General features: G+C 38.2%; 1 protein-coding gene across 2 annotated transcripts; it reads right to left on the reverse strand.

The window, feature by feature from the left end:
• Positions 1–1,006: 1,006 nt before the first annotated feature.
• On the reverse strand, positions 1,007–25,566 carry LOC121872655 (ran-specific GTPase-activating protein-like). 2 transcript variants are annotated; one of them, XM_042375595.1, is made up of 5 exons: positions 25,414–25,566; positions 14,182–14,342; positions 13,181–13,283; positions 7,458–7,641; positions 1,007–3,817 (listed from the first exon to the last, which is right to left on the reverse strand). In XM_042375595.1, the coding sequence occupies exons 1-5, from the start codon at positions 25,426–25,428 to the stop codon at positions 3,606–3,608; spliced, it is 675 nt and encodes a 224-aa protein (XP_042231529.1). In that variant the 5' UTR covers positions 25,429–25,566; the 3' UTR covers positions 1,007–3,605. The 2 variants fall into 2 exon arrangements, with proteins under 2 accessions (XP_042231529.1, XP_042231530.1); XM_042375596.1 differs by lacking the exon at positions 25,414–25,566 and adding an exon at positions 25,187–25,304.
• Positions 25,567–26,583: the final 1,017 nt, after the last annotated feature.

Raw genomic sequence — 26,583 nt, forward strand, 5'->3', positions numbered from 1 at the left:
GTTGCGTTAGGTTTACCCACGCAACCAACTCCAAAGTTTGTTTTACTAGAGATAAGGCACCCAGCGAGCCATGACTGTTACATATATTTTCCATTAGTGGTATGTTAGGCAGCCTTTAGTGGGAGGCCAGTGTTGTACTGTTCATCACCTCACGACCCAAAACCACATTTTAAGTAGTATCACCTAGGCCATGGGTTAGTTAAGACGTTGTCCCCATCCTCTCCCTCCTGAAGGGAACGGGACACCACACGAGTCCTCCACCCCGTCCTGTGGACCGTCAGTGACACGAGACCAAGTGTACTAACCTCGGTTGTTATCCCCGTGGAAATATCAACTGTGGATGCCTGGTTGCGACAAGAGCAATCCAGGTTGGCAGTAAATGTATCACTTGAAGAATTAAGGCTCTGTTAAGTCATACCCATAGTAGAGTAATCACATGTGTCCCCAAGTTGAAAATTCCCTCTTTTAGAAGATTAATTTTATTGCAGCGTGAATGTGAGTGACTCGTATATCCATGCAAATTGTAAATCATTGTATGGAAGCTTGACAAATAAATGTAAGTGCAATTATTTGCCCGTATCTGTGATCCTATCTTATTATTACTAAAGGTAATGACTGATTGGTTATGACAAAGTATAACCAATAACTTAGATGGATGTTGAAATTAATGGAACTCATTAAATCATCATTTATCAAGTATAAATCATGGAATGTCAGGTGATGGAGTGAATTTCTACATAGAAACACCATAATCTCCTGTGAGTAACCAGTGTGAAGGTATCGAACTCTACGGTAAGAAATATAAGAAACACAATATATCATAATCTTTATATATAATCCACACTTAGACCACTACGATGAAAAACCATAACAACTTGCGATATATAAAAGTGGTGACTGTATAAAATAAACAAAGCATGACCACAAGGCATCTCAGTGTAAGTGATACCCAATGATTGCAAATACTGTACATTCTCAGTTCTTTCCTTGGGGAAATAAAAAACCCTTAATTTGTTTTTGTTTAATAGCAGGTTACTCTATGCCCCTAAGTGGGGTTGGTCTTTTGTAAGCACCAAACCCAATCACAGCTTCAAAGCAACATGCAATTATCTTTCATTGTTTAGTACCAATTTCTATATGAAGATAAAGTCTATGTGAGGATCTTGTATAAAACACACCATGAGGTTAGTCACATAAGATGCAATTTGTGGTAGTCATAAACTCCTTCAAGACAATACGAAGGAAACATTCTGAACTCAAATTAATTTCTTAAGTGTTAGTGAGCAGTAATACTGGTGCCCAACTGGCTGCTGTGTGCCAGCTTGTGCCAGTTTGATTACTTAATCTGTATTATAATGATTATGACACAAGACAATTCTGAGCATGATTCATAATGAGACTACCCAGGCACTGTGATTGGAAGAGTTCCCTGTAAAAAATGTAGTTTATTTGAAAACTACAGGTAAAATAACCAACACCCAATTCATAACCTTAAGATATTACAGTCTTTACATTGTACATTTTGTTGATTATTAAATTTAATTGACTACTATAAACTTTGTTGAAAAAACTTCCACTCCCATTATCCACATATCAAACAACCAGACAGAAGCATCACCTGTATTTACAAAATAAGCTGCTGTATTTAGGCCATATCGTTTGCACAACACAGGGATACATTAAACAAACGCAAACTCACTCTATACGTACATCATAATAATAAGACATTCACTCTCTATCTGGTGTACAGTAAACAGGTGAGTAATAAGTCTCAGTTCACATGAGTGGCATTACTGAATTATCATATGCATTTACACATTTTTTTCGGAATACTAACCACTAGTTATTATAATTCTACTGATGACTAAACAAAAGCCCAAATTGGTATTTTTCATAGAGAAAAAAGTAATAATAAACATCATCCACCATTTGTTGCTTACCAAATGGTAGCTTTTCAAAGTACTTGCATTTTCACATTCTAAACTGATGGAGAAGAGAGATTAACACTATTTTCTTGTAAGCTTACAAGCAATTGTCTCCAAACAATGTAGATTGCTTCTTAAAGCTAGCTCAAACAACTTTCTTAATGTTACACATTGAATATAATGTTTATATGCATATCTGTATATTAAGAAACATAAATGTCTAGAATTACTTATAGCATGTGTATCCACCTAGATTTGGATGTCCGATTTCTCTATTACTATCACCAACTATGAACTAATTTCATGAAATAGCCAATATACCCTCTACATATAAATGTGTATATTTTATCAATGCAAAAGGTAAACAATAAATGTAAGAGCTGTAAGCAAATATTATGGGAAACTGTGTGCAGGCAATAAAGAGAGTACCTGGATGATACCAGCTCTGATTCCTACATTCCTTGAAATAAATGATTGCCACACTAAACATTAAATAGTGGAATCACATTAAACTAAGTGAACTACATAGAACTTCTTAGCAATGAAAGAAAAAGTAAAGTATGACAACAATAGTGGCTTGCATCTGATTTGCTGTCAGGAATTGCTGTATTACTGTTACTTATCTGAGTGAGAAATATTCACTCTTCATTTCAGGCCATAGTACTGACAAAAATATTAACACCCCTGTTTCAACAAAACTAAAAATTTGCTCAACAAAAATACTGTACCAACTCTGTCAACCATGGTTCTAAGATCTTAAAGAAATCTAAACTATGAGAACAGAAACATTCCAAATTACAACATACCCATATTAGAGGAAAGCTTATTAAACAATGGAAAATAAAAAAAAAACTTCCCTTCATCAAATCTTTGTCTTAAGTCGAAGGGTAAACTATTTATAACTACTGAGATTAAAGCTACATGTATCTTGAATACAACTGAATAAGTCAAGGCCGAGTGATATCTAAATTAAGACCAGAAGATCGTCTGTTTGAACACAAAATTCTACTAATCAAATACAACTAAAGAATTTTCAAATGAAAAAATCTTATTATTTAAAACTTATTATAAAGCAAAATTGGATGTAAGCACGTTTAAGATTAAAAGTTAAGGTCTATTACAACTAGCTCACATAACTCTACTAGCAATATAGCTGAAAAAAATAATATAATACATACACAAACAAATTCATAAATATAACTATGATATTACAGTATCATATCACCTTGTTGTTGATAAATTTCAAGTTTCTATTTCTTATATTCAAGAACATATTTGAGGCTGTCAACAGAAATCCCCAAGAAAACACAACTAATTTTAATTTAATTAAAGGTAAGCATTCACCAAGGTATGTACTTCACTACATGTTGACTATCATAATTACATCTTTATCACACACATTGAAGTAATTCACCATGCATACTGATCACAGCTCATTCTAGGGTAACATTCACCAATGAAGACCTCCACAAGGCACATCATTTTGACAAAAACTGAGACAATTCAATAATGATCATCTGTAAACAACTATCTACCTAAATAAAATATGGAATGATGGTATCTACAATACAGTAATGCAGTAAAAAAAAATTGAGAATGTTAATGAGACAAGCAAAGCTCTGCAGAATTAAAAAGATATCAGGATGATAACTTTTCTAATAAACACATACTAGTCTTCTTTTATTCCTTTGTCTGATCAGCATTTACAGTCATTTTCTCCATTTGTTTGGAAACATCTACTGCTGCCTTGTCATCTGCCTGATCGTCAGTCCTGCTGTCTGTTTTTTCTTTTGTATCATCCCTTTTGTTTTCCTCCTCTTCTTTTGTTTTAACTTCTGCCACAGTCACAATACCTCGAGCTTCATTAAATACCTCCTTGAAGAGTCGAGCATCTGAAATTATTTGAAACAAAATTAATGTGTAGATAGTAATGTTTGACTGGTTGGTAGGTTTCAGCTACTTACTAATGTAGTGTTGTGGGAGGACACTGATCACATTTTCAAAACAACACAGTCGACGCACCTTACAGTCGTAAAAGCACAGAAAATATCACTTCACAGTCACCATAACACAGTTCAATCTAAATGTTAGCTGTTGTTTCACTATAAAAATAAAAAATAAAAAATGTAACTGGATTTATGATTGACAAAAACCTAACACAGCGGTAGTGCGCGGGTTGGCCGTGGGGTGGCGCATGGGTGCAACATGTATCGGGTTAAATATTGTTTTGTTATAAAATGTCATAGACTTGACATAGAAAAATTTAATTTACATTGTTGGAATCCTTGCAAGACAGTGAATAATTTGAATATACACAACCCATAGTTCACACTAGAGATAAAAAAATTCCAACCAAATGATATCGATGGCTATTCGATGGATATCATTAAGGCGAGTTGTTTTGATCATAAATAGCAAGATGGTCTTAATTTACAACCATTGTTAAAGCAGAACATCGTATCTTGAGGTTTACCTGTATTGATTTTCCACACACAGTATTATTATCAATGATTCAATATTATTGTAATTTATCAAATTTTCCAATCGGTAACACATAAAATTTGCAATGGAGATACATATTATACTCAATGATTTGTAGGCGTATACAAGCATTTGTATGGCTCTTATTACATTTCTTTTGTATTATCTGTATTTTATTCATCATTTTCCACTACGTTTCCGCTCTTTCAAATGAAACTATGTACAGTACTAGTCGGTGTATACAGTAATGAGTTTGAGGTCCACATTTATGTTTACACTATTGAAAACACAGTTATGTTTCCAAAGATTTCAGTAGATTATTTTTTCTTCATATGTACGCGACTGTGTTCAGGTGTTCCCACCAATTCCTACCTCTGGTATTATCCACTTGCAGGCAAAGGTGTCATGGTGGCAAGTCACTCTTTGTTGCCTGGTTCTCAGCAAATACATAAGAAAGCAAAGTGTCACTGTTTTTTTTTTACATGAAATACGAGGGTCATTAAGAAAGTAACGAGACAAATGAATATAACTGCAGAAGTAATGATTCATTATTAATCATCACATACATATTTTTACACATAATCTCCCCCTAAAGCTATGCACTGGTCTAATCTTTCTTCGAGTTTTCTTATTCCTGTGGCGAAAAATTCTTTCGGCTGTCTCTGTAACCAATTTCGGATTTTTTTCTTCACCGCTTCATTATTTGAAAAAAAGCTTTCCACGTAAAACTACTTGGAACAAAGCCGTGTTCTGTACTAACTCAGACATTCAAATCTGTTGCAATTTGTTCAACTGTTATGCGTTGGTTTCCAAAAAATTTCCACACAATGTTCTGGTGCAATGTGGGTTGAAACTTCAACAGGTCATCCAGCACGATCTTCATCCACATTGCTCGTTCGACCATTCTTGAATTGTTCAACGCACTTGTAAATGTTGACTCAACTGATGCAATTGCTTCTGGATTTAAATGACATTCTGTGATGAATTTTGCTTGGTTTTATCCCTTCCGAATTTAAAAAACCAATAACAGATCAGTTTCCAAAGTACAAAATTCAAGCAGATAGGTTATCGTTAATGCAACACTTACTCGAAATTAATCGAATGAATTGACTAAATAAACCGATGAATATGTAATTAATGCATGTGTAACCATGTTGTAACATGATTGCTGCACTTACCCTCCCCCTTTGCCGTCTACATCAAAAAGTCTAGTTACTTATTGAATGACCCTCGTACATATCTCTATCTTATTTATATGAATATATTACTACTAGGCACACATACCCATATATATGCATACACACACACCCACACACAAACAAACACACTTCATCCTTGACCACCGAAGGGTCAAGAACCATCTGGCGCAGCTCTGGCAGCTGCCAGGCCAACTGTAATATTAGTATATACTCCAATTACCTCCTCTCCTCTGGAATATCAGCAAGTTCTTGCCAGAAGTTACAATTTCAGTTTGGAAAGCAGTGGAACTAGTGTTGAACAATGCTTAAGCCAGTGATACAAATTAACAGTAACAGCCGAGTCTTACCCAAGTTAACCTTCACAGTGAGGTCCCAGGTACCTAGTGATAACTGCCCATGAAACACAACAGCAAGCAGCGATAGGGAGGCCTGGGACCACACTTGACTATACTCCACTTGAATGAGTAAGGTCCTGTAACACCAGGCCACGTAGTGTTCCCATGACGCTACGACACACGTAGCGAAAGAGTTGCTACAGCATCATGTGAGGTCCCTCTTAACACCATCTGTGAGGTAATTACTGCACCATATGAGGTCCATCGTAACACCATCAGTGAGGTAATTACTGCACTATATAAGGTCCCTCTTAACACCAATTGTGAAGGAATTTCTGCACCATATAACGTCCCTCGTAACACCATCTGTGAGGGAATTACTGCACATGAGGTTCCTCATAAGACCATCTGTGAGGGAATTAATTCACCACATGAGGTCCTTCATAAGACCATCTGTGATGGAATTACTGCACATGAGGTTCCTCATAACACCATCTGTGTGGGAATTACTACACCATGTGAGGCCTCTCATAAAGCCATCTGTGAGGGAGTTACTGCACTTCATGTTTGCTATTCAACACCTCAGTGCACGTAACCTACGTGACCTCCACAGTAAACATTCATTCGTATGTTCAGTATTCACTGTATGTTTCTGTTCCTTTCTCTAATGAAAGGTTTAATTAAACAACCCTCTCCCCCATGTCAATGTATGTAATAAGTCATTTATGTCCAATATATATTTTCAACCTTCGGGCTGCTGAACCTTTTCAATAAACCATTAATTATTATTATTATTATTATTACACACACAGTCAGGATCGTACAAACGTGAGAGCTCGGCAGCCTCTTCAGGGGATAGGAAAGGTCGCCTATGTGACATGCTGCATGCTTGCACATCAGGGGGTAATTAATGCATGATCCTGTGATGTGTGGTAGCGCTGCCGGGTTGGCAGTGTTGTCAAAAGTCCTAGAGTTGTTTGAAACGCTTCATAAAAATCAAGCTAATTGTACTGCATGTAATGCCATGAGGTACTGGTAACATTTAATCATGGAGCAACAGCCAACACCTATTGTTTATCGTGGATATATCCGTAATTGACGCCCAATGGATTAAACATATATGAAGCATCTTGTAGTAATAAAATGTTCTTTTGTAAATATTACATACAAAATTGCCATTTCTTCTATAACCTTGTGCTGTATTCACTTTCAATTTTCTCTTCCTGCACACTTCATCATTCTGCCAAATATTATGTAAGAGCACCATTGGCTTATAACAGGTTGTGACAATTTTAAGCATGATTTAACCCACTCCCAGTCTCCCCAATTGTCTTATACCATAATGCATTGGGTTGACTTGAGGGTACTACTGTAAAGTACATGCTAATTCTTTGCAACTAGAAATACTTCTCAATCTAATCTGCAATGAAAATTCCATATATGATGAAATCACTACTTACTCTCAAGTTAAGCATATTGTATATGACAATATTCCATGTATAAGATACTGTACTTACTCTCTGAATTAGCAAATCTGATGGCAAAGAGCTCTTGCTTTGGTTCCTCATCTGCAAAATCGGCTACAACAGACCACACCCATGCTCGATCACTGCCACAATTTGGCTTGAGTTCCATGTAAGGTGTGATGTAATGGTTTGCACGGATCTTGAGAGTCTTATCTTGCCGCATCAACAAACGTACCTGACAAATGAAAACACCGGTGAAATAACAATCCTCTTTAATGTGAAGTAAAAATGATATTCATCACTAAAATCCCTCTTTTACATCTGCCCATGATGCATATCTACAGACTACCGGTACATAAGATTAAGTTGAAATAAATGACAAGGTATCAGCTCTAAGAAATACAAGGGCACGAGGAAAAGAAATGCCTTCTACTGGCCCAGCCAAGACATGTGATTTTAATTTTGTAGTGATGCACCAACATTATAATAATGGTTGCTTCTCATATACAAGGATAGCCAGCCCAAGGGCAACATGGGCATGAATTTTTTTAAGGTGTAAAAGCTGTCGCCAACACAACCACCACACCCAAAGTTAATTGCATGACTCAGTGTCAAGGAATAGTCTGAGAAGACTGGACAAGTTGCCAACTGCACTGGCTAACCATTACTCTGGAAAATGAACCACAAATCACTTAACATCCAGGTCCCCAATTACTGCTGAGTAAACAGAGGCAAATGGTGCAAAGAAACTTTCCCGTAATTTCACCCTGTCCAAGAATCAAACCTGGGTCCACTCACCTGTGAGGTGACCATGTTGACCATTACACCACAGGTCGTCACCAACAGTAAGACTACTACTGTACTACTATATAAATAAATAAAATACTGTACTCTAGTTTACCACTAAAAATAAAGGCATTTTCATAATCAAATGTAAACAAGGCTTGGGACTGATGCCATACCCGGTATACATTGACCATATGACTTCTGACTCACTTAAACTTTGATACACACAGTATGGAGAATCAAAAGTTAATTTCAGTGAACAAAACCACATTCACTACCAAAATGTTATTTTCAAACAATTTAAAAATCAAAGCACTATTTTTTTTCATTATTCACTACAATATTTTACATTATGTTTAGGTAAATTTTCCCTCTCATTACAATGTACTTTTATTTTTTTTAAAAGATTTTACAGGTTACCCCTCTTACATTATAAATGAAAACAGCTTTGAACTGAGGTAGCCTGTTTGGAATCTTAGCCAATAATGTCGAAAAAGTATGAAAATTGACAATCTTAAGTGTTGATTCCAGAGAGAAAGAAAAAAAAAATAATAATAATGTTGCTTGGATCTAGGTCAGTGTAAGCACCAAACTTTTCTGTGCAGTCCATGTTGTGCTTCCACAGTCTTTTGTCATAAATTCGCCTTTTTTTCCAATAAATTTGTATTTGCATTCAAAAGTTTTTCTGAGTGACTCGTAGCCGTATGTGTCAGACTAATCCAGTAAGAGACAGAAATGCAGAAAAAAGAAATAATAATGCTTTGTATAGCATAATAATGGATGGTAATTTACATTTTCAAAGCCGATAAAAGCTTTCTGAAACATTAATTCCACACTCGTCACTGACGCACAGAACACTTCATATCATTATCATCATGATGCAAGATAAGTGAAATCATATTACAGTCGGCCCTTAACATACACGGGGGTTACGTAACAGAGATACCTGTGGATGTTAAAAATCCGCGTATTTTTGCTGCCCCCCCCCAAAAAAAACCCCTGGCCCCCCCCCCATGTCCTTATTTATCGTATATACCTGTGTGTAGTTCGAGTTTTTAAGACCAAATTATTTGGCAAAAAATTGGGGGTCGACCTCTAAACAGGTAATAGTTTCGTTAGGTTGAAAAATATTTACCAGTAACTACCAGTAAACAATGGAAATGATGCACCAACGCACCACCAGCTGTGAGTGTCGGTACAGTTGCCAGGGCAGATCTCTTGCGTCATCATAGCAAGCCCAAAGTAGCCAAATCCATGGTATGGTAGCACAGGACGATGTAAAACATAAAGTATTCATTTATTAAAGTTTATTTATAGATACTGGACATAAATTTTTGTTCATTACATTTGAAACATCAATCTTTGTTAATTAAATTTGAAACAAAAGAAAACTACGATACCGTATTTTCATTAAAATATTACATCACAAGTATATTTTACCTCAACTGTAACTGAATGACACGATTCTCATGAATAATGATAATATTACATGGCGGATAAAATTAAAAATGACTGCTATTCAAGATGCTTTTCGAATGGTTTTCAGTTAAAAAACTGTTGTACTCGTACTGTATTACAATAATATTCTATCCTATCATTAGCCTTATAATCCCACAACTGAAAACCATTCGAAAAGCGATTACGGTAACATCATTTGAACGAAAGAAAGAGAAAGTCATTGCTTTCGTCACAATTTTATCCCACTTTCCACTGTAATACGTACATCATTTCAGCAAAAATATTACATTTCCATGTTCTCAGAAATAATTGGTAGTTTTGTTGAAATGTTATGTACAGTATTTAATATTAAAATGCAAAACTAGCTATAAAAACAATTAATACACCCGTAATGTACTGGCTGGCATCTCGTCCCTGCTCCCGCGTCCAAGGTTACCACTCCTCCCAACTCGTTCCCTCCGCTCCCGCCTCCACCTCCTCCACCTCCTCCACCTCCTCACCGTCACTACTGCCGACAACAAACACAAATGTTTTGTGAATAACTGCACCTCCAACTCCTATGTACAGTACTGAACTGTACTGTGCTGTGCATTTTTACAAACAATAAACATGGCAAGGAAAGCTATTTAAAAAAAAAGAGATAAAAATTTCACTTTACTGTACAGTTCCTATCCTCGGCGACAGGATAGGGGTCATCGGGCTCATCGTCACTCAATTCCATAACGGGTGGTGAAGTGGGGGCGACAGTGGATTCAGCTGCTTCCTCACTGCCGCCAGTGATTGATGGTGTTAAATCTCACCTTCGGTGATCAAAGAACATGGTGATGGGGAGTTGTCGTCTCTTTCATTCATTTCTTCCATGATGTTTTTGTATGGAGCGAAAACATCATCCATCCCTCGCATGAATTTCAGGGCACGCACCATGGAGGGGTCCATACTATAGGCCAGGTTTTTCAGTGCCTCAATATTCCTGGTCATCTCCCCCAACTTCTCCAAAGTTATTTCTTGGTGCTCTTCCTCTTCCTCTTCCTCATCCTCTTTCTTGCCTGAGTCTACTAACTCCTGTAGATCCTCCTCGGTCAGCTCAGTGTCGTGCTCTGCAATTAGCTCCCTAATCTTGTCCTCTGCCATGTCCTGGAAGCCTTCAGCAGCCACTTTCCTTGACAGTGCCAGGGTCTTTCTAAATATATTCATTAAAATCCATCAAAATCATTTTCCTTGTCATCGTTTTAAGCGCCAAACAGCTCCTTCTAGTCTTCTCCTTGAACAGGGCTAGAGGGTACGTGTTTTTCGAATCGTTTTCAATTAAAAAAATGTTACAGCACATGTATATTTTACCTAAACTGTGCCTGAATGAATATATTCTCAGAAATAAATAGTAGTTTTGCTGAAACGTGATGTATTTCTATGTAAAATAGGATAAAATACATGACAAAAACAAAAGACTTTACCTAACCTTCCAACGTTCAAGAGATGTTACTCGTTTTTTAATAGTTTTCGGTTAAAATACTGTTATATTACAATGATATTATATTCATACTGTGCTTGATATACTACATTCACGGAAATGTAATATTTTTGCTGAAATGACGTACGTATTACAGTGGAAAGTGGGATAAAATCGTGACGAAAAGAATGACTTTCGCTTTCTTTCGTTCAAAAGATGTTACCGTAATCGCTTTTCGAATGTTTTTCAGTAAAAAAACTGTTGCATCACAAGTGAATTAGGATTGAATATTATTGTATTACAACAGTTTTTTAACTGAAAACCATTCAAAAAGCGATTACGGTAACATCTTTTGAACGAAAGAAAGTGAAAGTCATTGCTTTCGTCACTTTCCACTGTAATACCTACGTCATTTCAGCAAAATATTACATTTCCATATTCTCAGAAATAAATAGTAGTTTTGATGAAACGTAATGCATTTCAATGTAAATTAGGATAAACTACATGAAAACAAAAGACTTTACCTAACCTTCCGATGTTCAAGATATGTTACTCGTTTTTTTAGTAGTTTTCGGTTAAAATACTCTTATATTAGTGATATTCTATTCATACTGTGCTTGATATAATACATTCACGGAAATGTAATATTTTTGCAACTACAATGCTGATGTCAACACAAGCGTGGTTACAGCGAGACTGACTGAGTGAGGGAGAGCTATGTATGTGTGTGTGAGGTTGCGGGAGCGGGCGGTGTCCCGTGTTCGGTGCCGCGTGCGAATTGAATGGCGCGCGATTTGAATGTTCTTCAATTACTTCAATGTACAGAATATTCCTCCGGCGGGGCAATCCGCGTATTTTCAAATCCGTGTATGCTAAACCCGCGTATGTTTAGGGCCGACTGTACAGTAATTTCTATAGATTATTATTTACAGCAATATCAGTAACAAAAGGGAAAAGCGTAAATGTGAATGTGCGCAGGCCTTGTCCGAGACGCCAAATGGCTTGACTGCACTTTTCAGGTTAACCAAGTAACTCAACCTGATGCAAAATAAGTACAGTAGGCTCTCACTAATAATGTTTAATAGGTGCCTGAAAAACACCGTTATTAGCGAAAATGTTATTTGTGTGACATTAAAATACATGTAAAAAGGGTTTATTGGTGCCGCTGCCACTAGAATTTCACCCATTTTTTCCCCTTGAAGCCCTCCTAACACTTTTTGTTAGCTGAAATAAAAAGAATTGTTATTCAATCATCAAAATAAAGAGTTTGAGTAATATAACACTTAGTTTGGGGGAGTTTTTGAGGTGCTTGGTGTGATGATTGTTCCATATCTGAGGGTCACTAACACTTGCACTGGCTTTCATTCTACCAGCTAACCATTTCACAAGAAAATGCTCTGTTATCACTAACAACCTGTTTCTATCGCCTTTATCATTCATAGCTCGCCTTGCATTTCCATCACTACCGAAATATTTTTAGCCAGCACAATACTCTTCTTGGTCTCCTCTAAGTTCCTCTTAATATTTCGCACTGTAGACTCAGGATGGTTCAATTTCCTCACTTTAAAAGTTCCCTGTCATTCAGGTGGCAAACCACTCCCTCCACCACCTCCCCTAGCCCCCACAGGCAAAAATGCAGAAGCCATTATTGATCACCGACCCTAACAACCACTGGTTATAGTGGTGAAAATCTCACGCGTGGGCGCAGCGCTGTATTCCACTGAGCGTGTGTGAGAGTGAGGCGGAGTGGACAACTACGTCATCAACATGGCGGCAAACAAACGCTATCATTGATGCGCTCGGACGATTCCCGCGAAATTTCCGTTATTCAAGAGAATCCAGACGTTATTATCGAAAATGGGTGTCGATTGTAACTTACCATTATTGTCGAAAACGTTAATGTGGAAGTCGTTATTGGCGAGAGCCTACTGTATGGTGTTTGGGCACATTCACACAAATTCAGCAAATGCCAGCCACAGTTTTGTCACATGCATAAGCACGAGTATTTCACGGGCCAAATTACAAGCGTTTTTAAAAACTCTACAAACTGTCAGTACAGTGTATGTGTGCAGCAAAAACTCACCGTTTTCTTGCTACCATTCTTCAAAATCTTTACATCCCCAGTCCCTCGCTCCTTCCATTCTGCTGGAGACTCAACAGTGTGATAACGGAAAAGTTTGCATCTCCTGGAAATGAAAATTTCACGATCAAACTATCCTTTCTGACACTAGGAGTTCGTTTTAGTTTATACTGTGGATAATGGTAACTGCTTGTTAAATCATGAACATTAAATATGAAAATTATCATAAACAGGATGAATGGTGTGAAAAAATAGGGATATGTATTGCCTTTTGGGGTAATTTATGAGTTACAAACTGTAATGTACCCGGTAAGTTCTAAAAATATGGTTTGTGGAAGATGTGGAGTGTAATCCTCAAATAATGCATCCTCCTTCTGAATCCACAACTGGACCATTATTCTTTGCACCGAATACAAGTTGTCATACAACACAATTACCAAACACTCAGCAAATTTGTAATACAGGTACATCCCAAATATTGTTACAGCCCAAACAATACCACCTTGTCAGTTACATCTACAAAGCAGCGGGCAACTATAAAGTTGTAATTTTATGGTACAGTACTGTACTTTAATTATGGTAATCAGTACTTAGCTTCATCTAAAATCTACAGCTACCCTTAGTTACTGCCACTAACAAATATTTAATATCTACAATTTAGAAAATAAACATGAATAGGATTCTTGAACATGGTTTCATATAAAACAAAAGTAACAATACTTAAGCCAAACAAATTAATATGCATTGTTCTGTTGACTCAGTACACAATTGATGGCAACCAAACATTTGTAATCCGTCAGAAAAGCATGCTTTCTATTAATTAAATTTTTGCATTAAGCATAAATGCTTTAGAAAGAGGGAAAATATTATATATGAATCTTCAAGTATTAGTTGATGGCTTAGGAGTGAAATTAAGAAGGTTCCTGAAATGAAAATAGCAAATATGAACCAAAATGATGTTTGGTATTGATATATTATACAACATGAATAGTAATTCAACTTACAGCTTTATCATCTCCTCCTCTTCTTCTTCATTAGTTTTTATATGAACTTCAGGAAGAGTAACTACTGGCTCAAAATAAGGGTCATGTTCTCCTTCTGTAGCAGCTACACTGTCTTCTGACACATTACTGGTATTAACTGCCGTGTCACCCTCAGGGTCTGTCTGTTGATTAACATACATCTTATGTAGAAAATTATACTTATCAATAATGAAATGTGAGCACCAAATATGGAACATGATCCCATACTTCATAACTTTAATAGCAAATCAGTGACAAGGGTAAATATTAGGTACAATGAAGAGTACAGCCATCCCCCAATATAGGATGGGGTTATGTTTTTTTATAATCTGATCCAATATTGTAGCATTTTTATCCATAAGGTCCCATTACAGTATTAAGCCTCAGATCAGGAGTTCCCAAGTAATCCCGTGTATTTTGCAGGAATTAAGTTCCTGAAACCCCCGCGAAAAGCCAAAACCGCGAATACTCTTTTAGGAATCACTGTACCTGTGGCCACCAAACAGCTCGGGTAGGTCATGCACTTAACCACGCCATGCTTTCCACTCACGGCCCAGTGGTCTCACTGATGCACTGTACCGGCATTTACTAACATCATTATTTGAAACTAATCATATTGTAGTATAATAATGGAAAAACATAAACACAGTTATATGCAAAAAAAATTTATTTGCAAGTAAATAAAACATTTTATATTTCGCTGAGATCAGCAACACCCGCATTGCCAGCCTCTCCCTGCTGTCCCGGCATCTGAAAGCCCTCACGCAGTCACGCCAGTCAGCCAGTCCTCTTCCACCCACATTCCTCCACTTGAAGACTTGTATTCTGACAAAAGACACAAATGAACTGTCAGACTTCACATCTCGAGCCATAGCTCATACCACCTCTGAGCTTGTCCAATAAAATTGTTTTTTCCGTTAAGGTCATCACTATTCTTGATCTCTTGGTCACTTTAGAGTCTTTGCTAGTAATATTTGCCTTTGATGAGGCTGGCTTACGTCCCGGAGCCATGTGAAATGCACGTGGGAGGACAAACAGAAGAGGTAATCACAATAGTGTTCAGAGTACGGTAGGCATGTGTGGACTGAGGCTTCTCGGAGCAGTGGGTATCTGAGGCGGGAAAGGGTGGCGTCTGTTTGCCGCACCAGACAGGAGAATATTGAAAATGGCGCAAAATTTTAATTTTTGTTTTCAAAGGTTTATTTTATATACAGTGGTCCCTTGATTAACGACTCTGTTATATTTCACACAATGCCTGTTCATCGAGCTGATGGCGCCGTGAACCACATTGGGAACTGCCCGTGCCTCGTATGTGGTGTCAGTAGCATATTACCGAATCCAGCTGGTATGAAACACGAGGTACCATATATATACTTCATTTTTAGTCCATATAACAAGTGGACTTTGAACATATAATCAACGACCTAAAGGAAGTGTGTACAGTGACCCCTCATTTAACGAACACCTCGGTTAACGTAATTTCGATTAACGAACTGCCTTCCATAAGGATCTTCAATTCGGTTAACGAAAAAAATTTCGCTTAACGAACTTCTTACGAACCGACCTCAACATGTTTTCGCTTGCACTGACTGGGCAACCAGCTTTAGTATCAGTCCGCCAATACATTAATCGGTTCTAGGGCTTAAATTCCTTACTATTTTAGTAAATATCAAGAAGTTTATACTATTCAATAATTTTAAAAGTTTAATATTCAATTTTTTAGTCATTTTAACAATTATTGAGCAAAATTGAAGGTAAAGTCACTAGTTTAATGCGCGGCATCAAGCCTCTTAACACAGCAAACAGGTGTCAGTCTCTCTCTGTTTTCACTGGAGGTAACATCTTGCTTGAGACTCTCTTCAACTAAACACTTTTTTTCTGTGTTTCCAAGCAAATTATTGGTCATTTTGAAAATTATTTTACATATTGACAATATATAGTGCAGTGCAGTGTTATTTTAAAGAAAATATTCTTTATTTACAGCTAGTTTAACTTTGAAAAATACGTGTTGCCATTGTTTGAATCCAGCATGGGGCTCCATACAAATGTTTGCCGATGACGCCAAGTTATTTCGGGAAATTAAGAACCAAGCGGACTGTGAAGAGCTGCAGAAGGACCTCTGTGGGCTCCAGGAATGGTCGAAGGAATGGCTGCTGAGATTCAATGTCACGAAGTGTAAGAGGATGCACCTGGGGCGTACCAACGGTAAGGAGGCGTACCATATGTCCCAACGGGATGAAGAAAATGTACTAGTTGAGACTGTGTGTGAGAAGGACCTAGGTGTGTATGTTGACAATGAGCTGAAGTTCTCGGGCCATTGTGAGAAGAAGGTAAATCAGGCAAATAAATTATTGGGTCTTATAAGAAGGTCGTTCAGATATCTAGACGGTCCGTCCCTCGTGAAGATCTTCAGGAGTGAAGTGCTTCCCCATCTGGAGTACTGTCACCCCATCTGGTCCCTGAGATATGCTAGGGACTGTCAGTTGGTTGAAAATGTTCAAAGGAGGGCCACCAGACTGGTGCCTGCACTTCGGCATCTCAGCTACCCTGAGAGATTGGAGCGCCTGAACTTGCCTAGCTTATACTACAGACGGGCAAGGGGGGACCTAGTTGAGGTTTATAAGCATCTCAGGGGGCACTACTCAGTTGAGTGTCCTTACTTGAGCTGGCGGACGCTCGCCCCACAAGGGGTCACAGCTCAAGATTGAAGAAGCCGCAAGTCCGGAAAACCGTGAGGGCAAACTTTTTCGGGGTGAGGGTTGTAAACTCTTGGAACAATCTACCAGAGAGTGTTGTGACGGCACCGAGTGTGAGCTCTTTCAAGAGAAGACTTGACCAACACTGGAGCAGGTTCAGGTACATTCAGGAGCCGGTGCATGCCCAGTATTTGCCAACAGTGCGTGACAGAGACGTGACCGATCGCCCGGGCGGCTAGCGAGCCGACCTTTTGGTGAAGAATATAAAGGAAAAGAGACGTGACCGATTGCCCAAGCGGCTAACAAGCCGATCAGTGGCGAAGAGGATAAAAGTAAAAGTAAGAAAAGCGATTTCAATCCAAATAAAGCAGGAAATAATAAAAAAACACGAACAAGGTATTAAATCAAATGCGCTATGCAAAGAATATGGCATGTCGGCATCAACTGTGTCAACAATTCTTGCACAAAGACAAATTTAAGGAAGTGAACGTGAGAGACAAATCTACAAGAGTGTTTAAAAGTAGATCCCTAATCGTAGAAACTGAGAGGTTACTTATCATCTGGATTAGGGAAAAACAGATGAAAGGTGATTCAGTTTCTGGTGATTTCATTTGTGAAAGAGCCAGGGAGATTTATGAACATTTAAAGGCAGATCAACCTGGTTCTTCAGGAACAGAATTTGAAGATTTTCGGGCTAGCAAAGGCTGGTTCGAAAAATTTAAGAAAAGAAGTGACATTTTAAGTGTTGTTAGGCATGGTGAAGCTGCTAGTGCTGATAAAGAAGGGGCAGCAAAGTTTTTAGTTGAATTTAAAAAACTGATGGAAGAAGAAAATTATCTTCCACAGCAAGTGTTCAATGTGGACGAAACTGGGCTGTTCTGGAAAAAGATGCCCAAAAGAACATTCATCACCAAAGATGAAGCCTCTTTACCTGGGCATAAACCCATGAAAGACCGTCTCACTCTATTGCTTGGTGCCAATGCTTCAGGGGATTTCCGACTGAAGCCTATGCTTGTCTACCACTCTGAAAACCCCAGGGTGTTCAAGCAACAGAAAGTGGTAAGAACAATGCTTGGAGTTTATTGGAAGTCCAACCGTAAGGCATGGGTGACAAGACAGTTCTTTAATGAATGGGCTGTTGATGTGTTTTGCCCCTCTGTCAAGAGCTACCTAACCACCAATAAACTTCCTTTAAAGGCTCTTCTCCTCATGGATAATGCTCCTGGTCATGACCCTGACCTTGCCAGAAATTTGGAGTATCAATTTGACTTTGTGAAAGTGTTGTTTTTGCCTCCAAACACTACATCACTCATACAGCCAATGGACCAGAATGTAATCAGCAACTTCAAGAAGTTGTACATGAAGAAAATATTTAGGAGGTGTCATCAGGCAACTTCCGCTGATCCTGAACTAACACTGAAACAGTTCTGGAAGACACAATTCAACGTCCTGGAGGCTGTAAAATTGATTGTGTCATCATGGCAAGAAGTCTCTAATAGAACCCTCAATTCTTCATGGAAAGCACTGTGGCCATCAGTAGTCCATGATTTTGAGGGATTTGAGGATGACACAGAGTTGGACCAGGAGATTGTGTCCATTGGTCAGTCATTGGGCCTTGAAGTGGAGGAGAAGGATGTGGAAGAGCTTGTGATGTCTCATGAGGAGGAACTTACTCCTGATGACTTGAAGGAACTGGATGAGATGTTACGGATAGAGGCTGACAGTGGGGAGGAGGAAATTGAAAGTGATGACCATATGTCAGCTAAACAGTTGAAAGATGTGATTTACCACTGGGATAAGTTCAGGGAACTGGCTTCAAAGCACCCAGAAGTGGAAAAAACTGAACTAACTTTGTGTCATGTTGAGGACTCAGTGGTCTCCTTCTTTAAACATAAGTTAATGGTGAGAAGGACAGATGCCCCACAGACCACAATTGACACTTTCTTCAGTAAAAGGCAGAGGGAACAAGATGCTAGCCCTCAGCCTTCCACTTCAAGAAGGAGAGAGGATGTTCATGGTGGAGAATCTGTCAGTCCAGAGGTTCCTGACATTTTCATGGAAGGTGACTCACCTTCCAAGAAGCAGTAAAATGCTTCTCCTCCACCTCCACTTCCTTCTCTTCTCCCTTCTCCTCCTGCACCTCCCACTTCAAATGCACATCATCACCATCATCCAGGAGCCTTCTACATACACACCTCAAAGTAAGTAAATTTTTCCGCCATTTTTGTTGAAGTTAGGAAATTTTCGGTGAGCTGGAACCAATTACCCAAAAACCCATTGAAACAATGGTTTCGGTTAACGAACGTTTCGGTTAACGAAAGACCTTCTGGAACGGATTGAGTTCGTTAATGGAGGGGCCACTGTATATATATATATAGTGTGTATGCCTTGAGTAGAGCCAATGATTTTCTGTAATAATAATAATTATAATACGTACAGTAATAATAACAAGAAGAATTACTGTATTATATTTCAGAAAATGCCAACTTCCATTTAATTTTTTGGGGCCAAATACACCCCTAATGTAATATTTATTATGAAGTGAGGAAGCTAGGACAAAGGCAGGAGAATAAGCCCTGCCCCTCAGAATCATACAACAGAATGAGGAAAAAATGGGAAGTAATTTGGCAGGCAAAAAAGCCTTTGCAAGGAACAAAATATTATGGGGCATATTTATACACCCAGATTGCACAGTAATACAGAGGGAACAGCATAAAGAACGCCTGCTTGAAGCAGAAGATGGAGGAATCGATGAAAGACAGGGACGGGCATGGATGGATTAATACAAGGGAAAAGCAGTGGAGGCAAGTGGACCAATACAGTATCAGAGGACAGCGAGTCACCCCCCCATCCCCTCGACCTCCCACTCATGAGGAGGAGCGCACCATGTAAACGATGTCATCTCTGGCCACACCCCACAAAATACGGTGAATTTAATATACGAGGCAGCTGCTGAGATTATACTGTAGGTGTTACCAAGGACCTTTTCTGGCTTGAAAGTCATGTACAGTACACTAATACTGACACTTTCCTTGACAGGAGAGCGGAGTTTGAAACCTTACTCAAGATACATCAACCCAAAATAGTTCGTGTTGAAGAATTGTTGTACAAAAACAGGAGAATTGACACATAGCACAGAGAGTTCAATACTGTATAGATGTGGTTATCTATGCTAGGCAAGACCTTAAAGCCAGCCAAGTGAGGGTAAAGGGGGAGGATGTTTTTTGAAGAATAGAAATGGTCAGGGCCGGATTCAGGAGTGGGCAAAGTGGGCAGCTGCCCAGGGGCCTCCACATATTACAATATTTTATTTATTTGTTTATTCATTTGGATTATTTTTATTTTCATTCTTTAAAATTCATGTGCGGTAGTAGCTATATCAGGGCTGGTCGACTTGAAACCACATGAATGACTCCAGTCATGTCTCACTTTTGTTTGTGTGTGTGTGTGTGTGTGTGTGTGTGTGTGTGTGTGTGTGTGTGTGTTGGGAATTTGTACACTATCAATAAATATACAGTTAATTAAAAATTTCTCAATGTTCTAATTTCCTCCATATAACTGCATATGGCTTCAAAATTCTCCAAAGAAGTGTTCAAATTTCAAAATTTTCCAGGGGGGCTTACAGCGCCCCCCAGAACTCCCAGATGTTTAGGGTTGCTTCACTCGCCACCCCACCCTCTTGGGTAGTTATAATGAGGGGGCCTCCACAGGTCTAAATCCAGCACTGGAAGTGGTGTAAAATTAAACTAAAGGGGAGAGATCTACTCATTGTTGGATGTATCTACAGATCCCCAAATTGTAGCTTATTAAACTAAAGGAACTGAAGAGCCTTAATTGACAAAGCAACAGCACTCAACTCCAGCCACTTCCTTGTCATGGGGGACTTTAACTACGGCAACATCGACTTGAAAAATGAAACCACACCAAATGACCTTAATAATCCTACTAGCTACTCTTTTTGTGGATACTCTGAGACAATTTTCTAATTAACATGTTAAGGATCCAACTGACTATTGAGGGGAGCAAACGCTGGACCTTACCATAACTAATGAGGAGGGTATGGTGGCCAAGTTGGAACAACATAATGTTGTCTTTCAGATTTAACTGTTACTTGGTTTATGATAAAAGCAGGCCGAGGTTCAAATATTACAAGGGAGATTAAGACGGGATGAGGGGTACTCACTGACCTGACTCACTGAGATACAAGAATGCATACACTATGCTGAATATAATAGCCAGTAAAGTGAGCTATTTGATTGATGAATATATACCCAAGACTAAACCCATTGGCTCCAGGAATACAAGGAGACTGTTACACATGAACCTTATGGCAGTTGACAAAGCTAAGAAAAAATCCCAGAAATTCAAAAGGTGGGTTACGAATAATGACGAGCAGGACAGGAGGATGTATGCCAGATTCTGGAACCAAGCAGTCAGAGTGCAGAAGGCTGAAAAAGGGTTCGAGGTGGATTGCAAGTGTGGTCAAGTCAAACCCAAAGGCTTTCTACCACTACACAAAATCGAAATTAAAAAAGCGTGTTGGCATGCTGGATCAGAAGCCTGAAGATGGTAGTTCCGCACTCAGATCAGGACAAGGAGGAAGCATAAAAAATTATTTTCCTTGGTGTTCACGAGAGGATGCGAACAATCTTCCTGCGTTTCAAGAAAGACAGATTGACACAGCGCTGACCCACACAGTGTTCTCATTAGAGGATATAAGATATAAATTTTTTACGTTAAATATTCATAAGAGCCCTGGCCCTGACATGGTGTATTTCAGAAAACTAAGAGTTGTGCAACGAGCTCACTAAGCCCCTTAAGATCCTGCTCAATAGATGCCTGGATGAGTAATAGGTCTCCAGTGATGTCTTTTAATAAGATAATTGTAGCAGTGGTTATTTGAATTTATTATCGAGGGTAATTATCTTTTTCATTTTTTTTATTATAAATTTTATTATTATTATTATAATATTACATTCCCCCCAGCCCCGATGTGGGTCAGTGACCTGCCTCAGTTGGGCTAACTCCCGTGGAAAAAAAAAAAAAAAAAGTAGGTTTGTCCTCCACACAACTACATGGTCGCCCAGAACCTCCACCCACAACTGTGTGACATCAATGACAAACTGTGCTATACAGTACTGTACTGCTACATTAAACTATTTATAATTAAAACACTTTACCAAATTTATCTACCTAAGCTACTTAACCTAATCTACAAAACCAGTTATTTTCAATTATTATCAACTAAAAAAGAATAATTTCTACGAAAGGAACTGACAAATCCATCCTCATACAAACCTGGCAGACAAATGATTTTATGATCATTAAATACAAGATTAATCTATACTACCTTAGGTTGTTTATGGTCAATTTGTATCTTTCTGCAATGACATCTTAAGACATAAGATTGAGTCCCACTGTCTCCAATAAGACCTTAAAGAAGTGAAATGCTTATGTTCTTGAGGAGCTTAAATGTATGCCAGTGGAAATTTTGCCATGACTGACTAAGTTCCTACTAACGCTATTTAACCATGAGTGAGCTCTGATTGGCTAATCGTCCATTATCAGCGAATGCAATATTTCTGTTGTGCATGGAAACTTATCATTATAAAAGAGGCGACATTTACTAGAACCTGACGTAACCAACCAAAATAACCTACCTAACTTCCTAGCCGGGGGGCAACCCCCCCATCATATCACACAGTAAGTACTTACCCAATCAGAGCGCACTCACGGTAAAATAGCATTAGTAGGAACTTAGCTGGTCACGGCAAAACATCCATTATGTAAATGTTTCTATGAATTTGTACTTGTCTTACTCCCCCTCTAGATCTGCATTCTCTTCAGTACATTAAAACAAATGTATCTATGGTAACCCTGAAAAATTACCTAAAATAAAAAGGGTGCCCATTTTCTACTGTTATTCATCTTTTATTAAAGATTACAAATTAAATTGAACATACTGTCTATATCCGGTATTTCACCGCTATTAATGTACTACTGTTTAACTATTAAAATCTTTTCCTACCTTGCTCTTAACAAGTGGCTGCTCGAAATTCCTGGCACATACACCTGACTCACAGCTAAAAGTAATCTTAAACTCTCATGACCTGTGACTTGCTAACTAACATTATTTCCTTCAGAACAAAATTGGGTAAATTTATAGGATCACACCGGTCTTTATTTCTGTAATACAAATATGTATCTCGTAATGTTTCCACAATTCTAAGACATTTTTCTTCTATGATATTTCCACCGGAAATTAAGGATAACTGAGATATTAATTTTTCAAGATTTTTACTTTCGCTCAGTCACAAGTGTCGCCATGATGTGTTTATTTATGACGGAGGTGGTATGACCCCCTGCTCACGCATCGCTCCAGGCCTCCGTCTTCGCTCTTTAAATGTCGGGGGCATGAAAAACAGGTAAGGTTAGGTTTTCTTGGTTGGTTGGAAATATAATGTTATTTATTCTAAAAAAAAAAAATCCAACTTTTTCCACTATGAATGTTGGTTGGGGGGGAGGGGGATGGTGTTATCTATTAAAAAGAGAATAAATAAATAAAAAAAAACGTGAATTCCGGTGGAAATTAATATAAAATTCGTTCGAAACTCCTCAAAATAACTGTACATAGGAAAAACCTATTTTTAATATCAAAATAAAGGTAAATTTGCATAAGCACACCACACTCTGTTAGAAAGTAAAAACTATATTTTTCTAGTGTATTTGTGTGTGTTTAGACCGAATATGACCTCCATTTCCGTCGGAAATTGGCCGTTTTTTTTTATTGGCGATTTTTTTCGTGGGACATTTTCCGAAAAAAAATAATGGCAAAGCAAATACAAAATACACCAATAAAAACACGAGAAAAACAAAAAACAAACCAAACCTAACCTGACTCTCACCATATGATGGAATCACCTATTTCTTACCTTATTGGCCTGGTTCTTGTCCGTCGTTGGATTCTGAGATTCTTGCACAACGCCACATGTGTTGGTCTTTGTGATATTTACATTCAGTCTTGCACTTATGACACTTTACTGAGGTTGGAAGAACACCATGCGATCGAAAAAATGCTGTAGCTTCGTTTTTTTCCCAAAAAACTCGCAATCAGCTCCATATAATTTAAGTGACGCCCATCACTGAATTCCATGGTCGGAAATGAATGTGAATTTAGAAATATGAGACCCAAAATAAAAATCGAGTTTGATTGGGCCAAAAATACAGCGAATTAAACCAAAAATAATTCTAATTGGTTGCAAAAAAATAACCGCTTTTCATTGGCCGTGTGACGTGTACGGGAACGCATGCGTGTGATGATTTATGAAGGAGACACGCAGTGTGGGAGGTGAGGTAGGCGATAATGGCATTAGATTAATGGAAGAAAATTGAGAAAATTTTGGATACGCTATCTCCGTTATTATACATTTGCGACGGCAATGTAATAGATGAAAATTATCTTAAAATTAGACGTCTTATTCGGATATGATAATAGATTAGTGGTAGGAATGTGTGGTGTGTAAATGCAATAATGCCAAAATAAAGACCATTGTGATACCATAAATTTACCAAAATTTCACCTTAAGATTAATAACAATGAATACTAGTTTAAAAAAAAATGGTTATCAGAGTGGATGATCACAAAGATTATTAATTTGAGTTTTAAATATCAGTAACAACTTATGTCTAATTAATTATCCACTAACTACTAGATAGCAGTTCATTCAGTTTTCCAGAATGATTCCTTTACAGGTTTGATTGGCTGCCACCATGATTCCGTTTGGACTATTGATACACAACAAAGCTCTTGCCATAACATGTCATTAAAAATGGATGACAGAATTCCCCAACAGGGTTATGATGATTATTCACCACACACTCTCATAAACCATTTAATATTCTTGTAATGTTGGGAATACTTACTGTAACACTGGGAAAGGTTTCTAGACTAAATGCCATGTTTAAAATATTTAGTACCGTGTTGAAACAAGCCATTTCGGAAATACTGTATCTACATAGTAACAATTAGCAAAACCAACTCGTTTCCTGACATCCAAGATGACTTTCAAGTTTCCTCTCTAAAATTTACTTGTCGCCTCTAGAATCAATGTGGGCTTACCTCCTATGTGGAAATTGGGGGAGGTGCTCAGCATGCATAGCGGCCAAGGTCATGTTTCCTCCCGTCAACCTCAAGTGAGCAATGGCAAGTTTACACACGTCGAGTTGGTCTCCACACACACACAACACAGAATTACATGTACAATGTAAAGTTTCTATCGTTGAGTACATACCATTGTCCTGACGCTATTTTACTGACGGAAACTGTAAATCTGTCAATTATACCTAACGTCGCAGGAGTCATTCATAAGTTGAGCTTTTCCCGCCCAAACACATCCATTACAAGTCGGACATGGATTCGCTTCGACCACTGCTGCGTTACATTTCATACATGATTTATTATAATATATGATTAAATATAAAGTTTAATGACTGCAAAGTATGGGTATTTAATTCAAACCTTCTCAGGAGCCATGACGAAGCCGATGATTAAAGATATACCAAGCGCTGTCTACAGATCCCTTCCTAGATTTTGTAAACAAACAAGTAGTTGTTAGGGTTGACAATAGATGGCGCGCACCACTACGGTATGAAGTCATGGCAAAGGTCCGCAGTCCGCACTGCCGTACTGCTGTCCTGTGAGAACCAGTTAAGAATTTGTAATGAAAAAAAAATAAATAAAATGAAGCCATGGCACAGAATTCATATTTTTTACCTTGTATAAATTATACCAGAGAACAATGGTATGGGATTTTGAGAAATGTCAAGTGCTTTGTTGAAAAGTTTCGTTATATTGTAGTGGAATTCTCCCCTACAAACGCTGTTTGTCGCTGCCTAGCCGACCCCACCAATTCCCCAGTGTATGCCTCGTGGTCTAGGTCAACCAGCGCCGCCATACACCACGGAGCGGGGGTCAACTGCTAAGCCACGCCTACCCCCGCTATTTAAGACCTGACCTCGTGGTGATCTCTCTCTTTCTACCTACACCAACCAGCCAGCAACACCTCCTCCTGCCTGGCGGTCCTTGCTCCTCCGCCTGCCTGGCGGTCCTCTCTCCCGCTGGCGAGTATGGCGACCCACAAGCTGTCCTTCTCTGAGCGTCCTCACCAACCAGCTCTCTCTACATCACGCTTGTAACCATGCTGCCTTCCCAGCACCAAGCTGCATTGTACATCCAATACAACATGTATATAGAGAGCACATCGTGAGTTTCCTTTCTCCATCCAATCCTGAGTGTGAACCAAACATCTTGAACCCCACAATATCATTTATCATTATAGGTAGAAGGTAGTAGACTGCTATCAAACGGAAGTACTACCGCCTGGGAAGATATTGGAAGCATAATGTGTTGTCTAATGGTAGACCCTGCTGCCATGTATCATTTCTCACTCGATATTTTTTTATGGCTCTTTATTATTATTATTATTATTATTATTATTATTATTATTATTATTATTATTATTATTATTTATATAATTATTATTATTATTATTATTTTTAATTGTCATTTATTTTTTTTAAGAATTATATTACTATTATTATCATCATCATCATCATAATTAATATTATCATTTTATTATATTTTCGCCCCTCGGGGCCTTGATGTGGGTCATTAAAAATTACCTGTGCC

The sequence above is a fragment of the Homarus americanus genome, unplaced genomic scaffold (genome assembly GCF_018991925.1).
Source record: "Homarus americanus isolate GMGI-L3 unplaced genomic scaffold, GMGI_Hamer_2.0 scaffold39155, whole genome shotgun sequence".
Lineage (NCBI taxonomy): Eukaryota > Metazoa > Arthropoda > Malacostraca > Decapoda > Nephropidae > Homarus > Homarus americanus.

What these genes read in the sequence shown, in the direction of transcription:
- LOC121872655 (XM_042375595.1), bottom strand. An exon ending in GAGGAGGAGATGATAAAGCT is followed by an intron (nt 13,284 to 14,181) that starts GTAAGTTGAATT and finishes TTTCATTTCCAG; the next exon opens with GAGATGCAAACTTTTCCGTT. An exon ending in CAGATTTGCTAATTCAGAGA is followed by an intron (nt 3,818 to 7,457) that starts GTAAGTACAGTA and finishes AAATAATTTCAG; the next exon opens with ATGCTCGACTCTTCAAGGAG.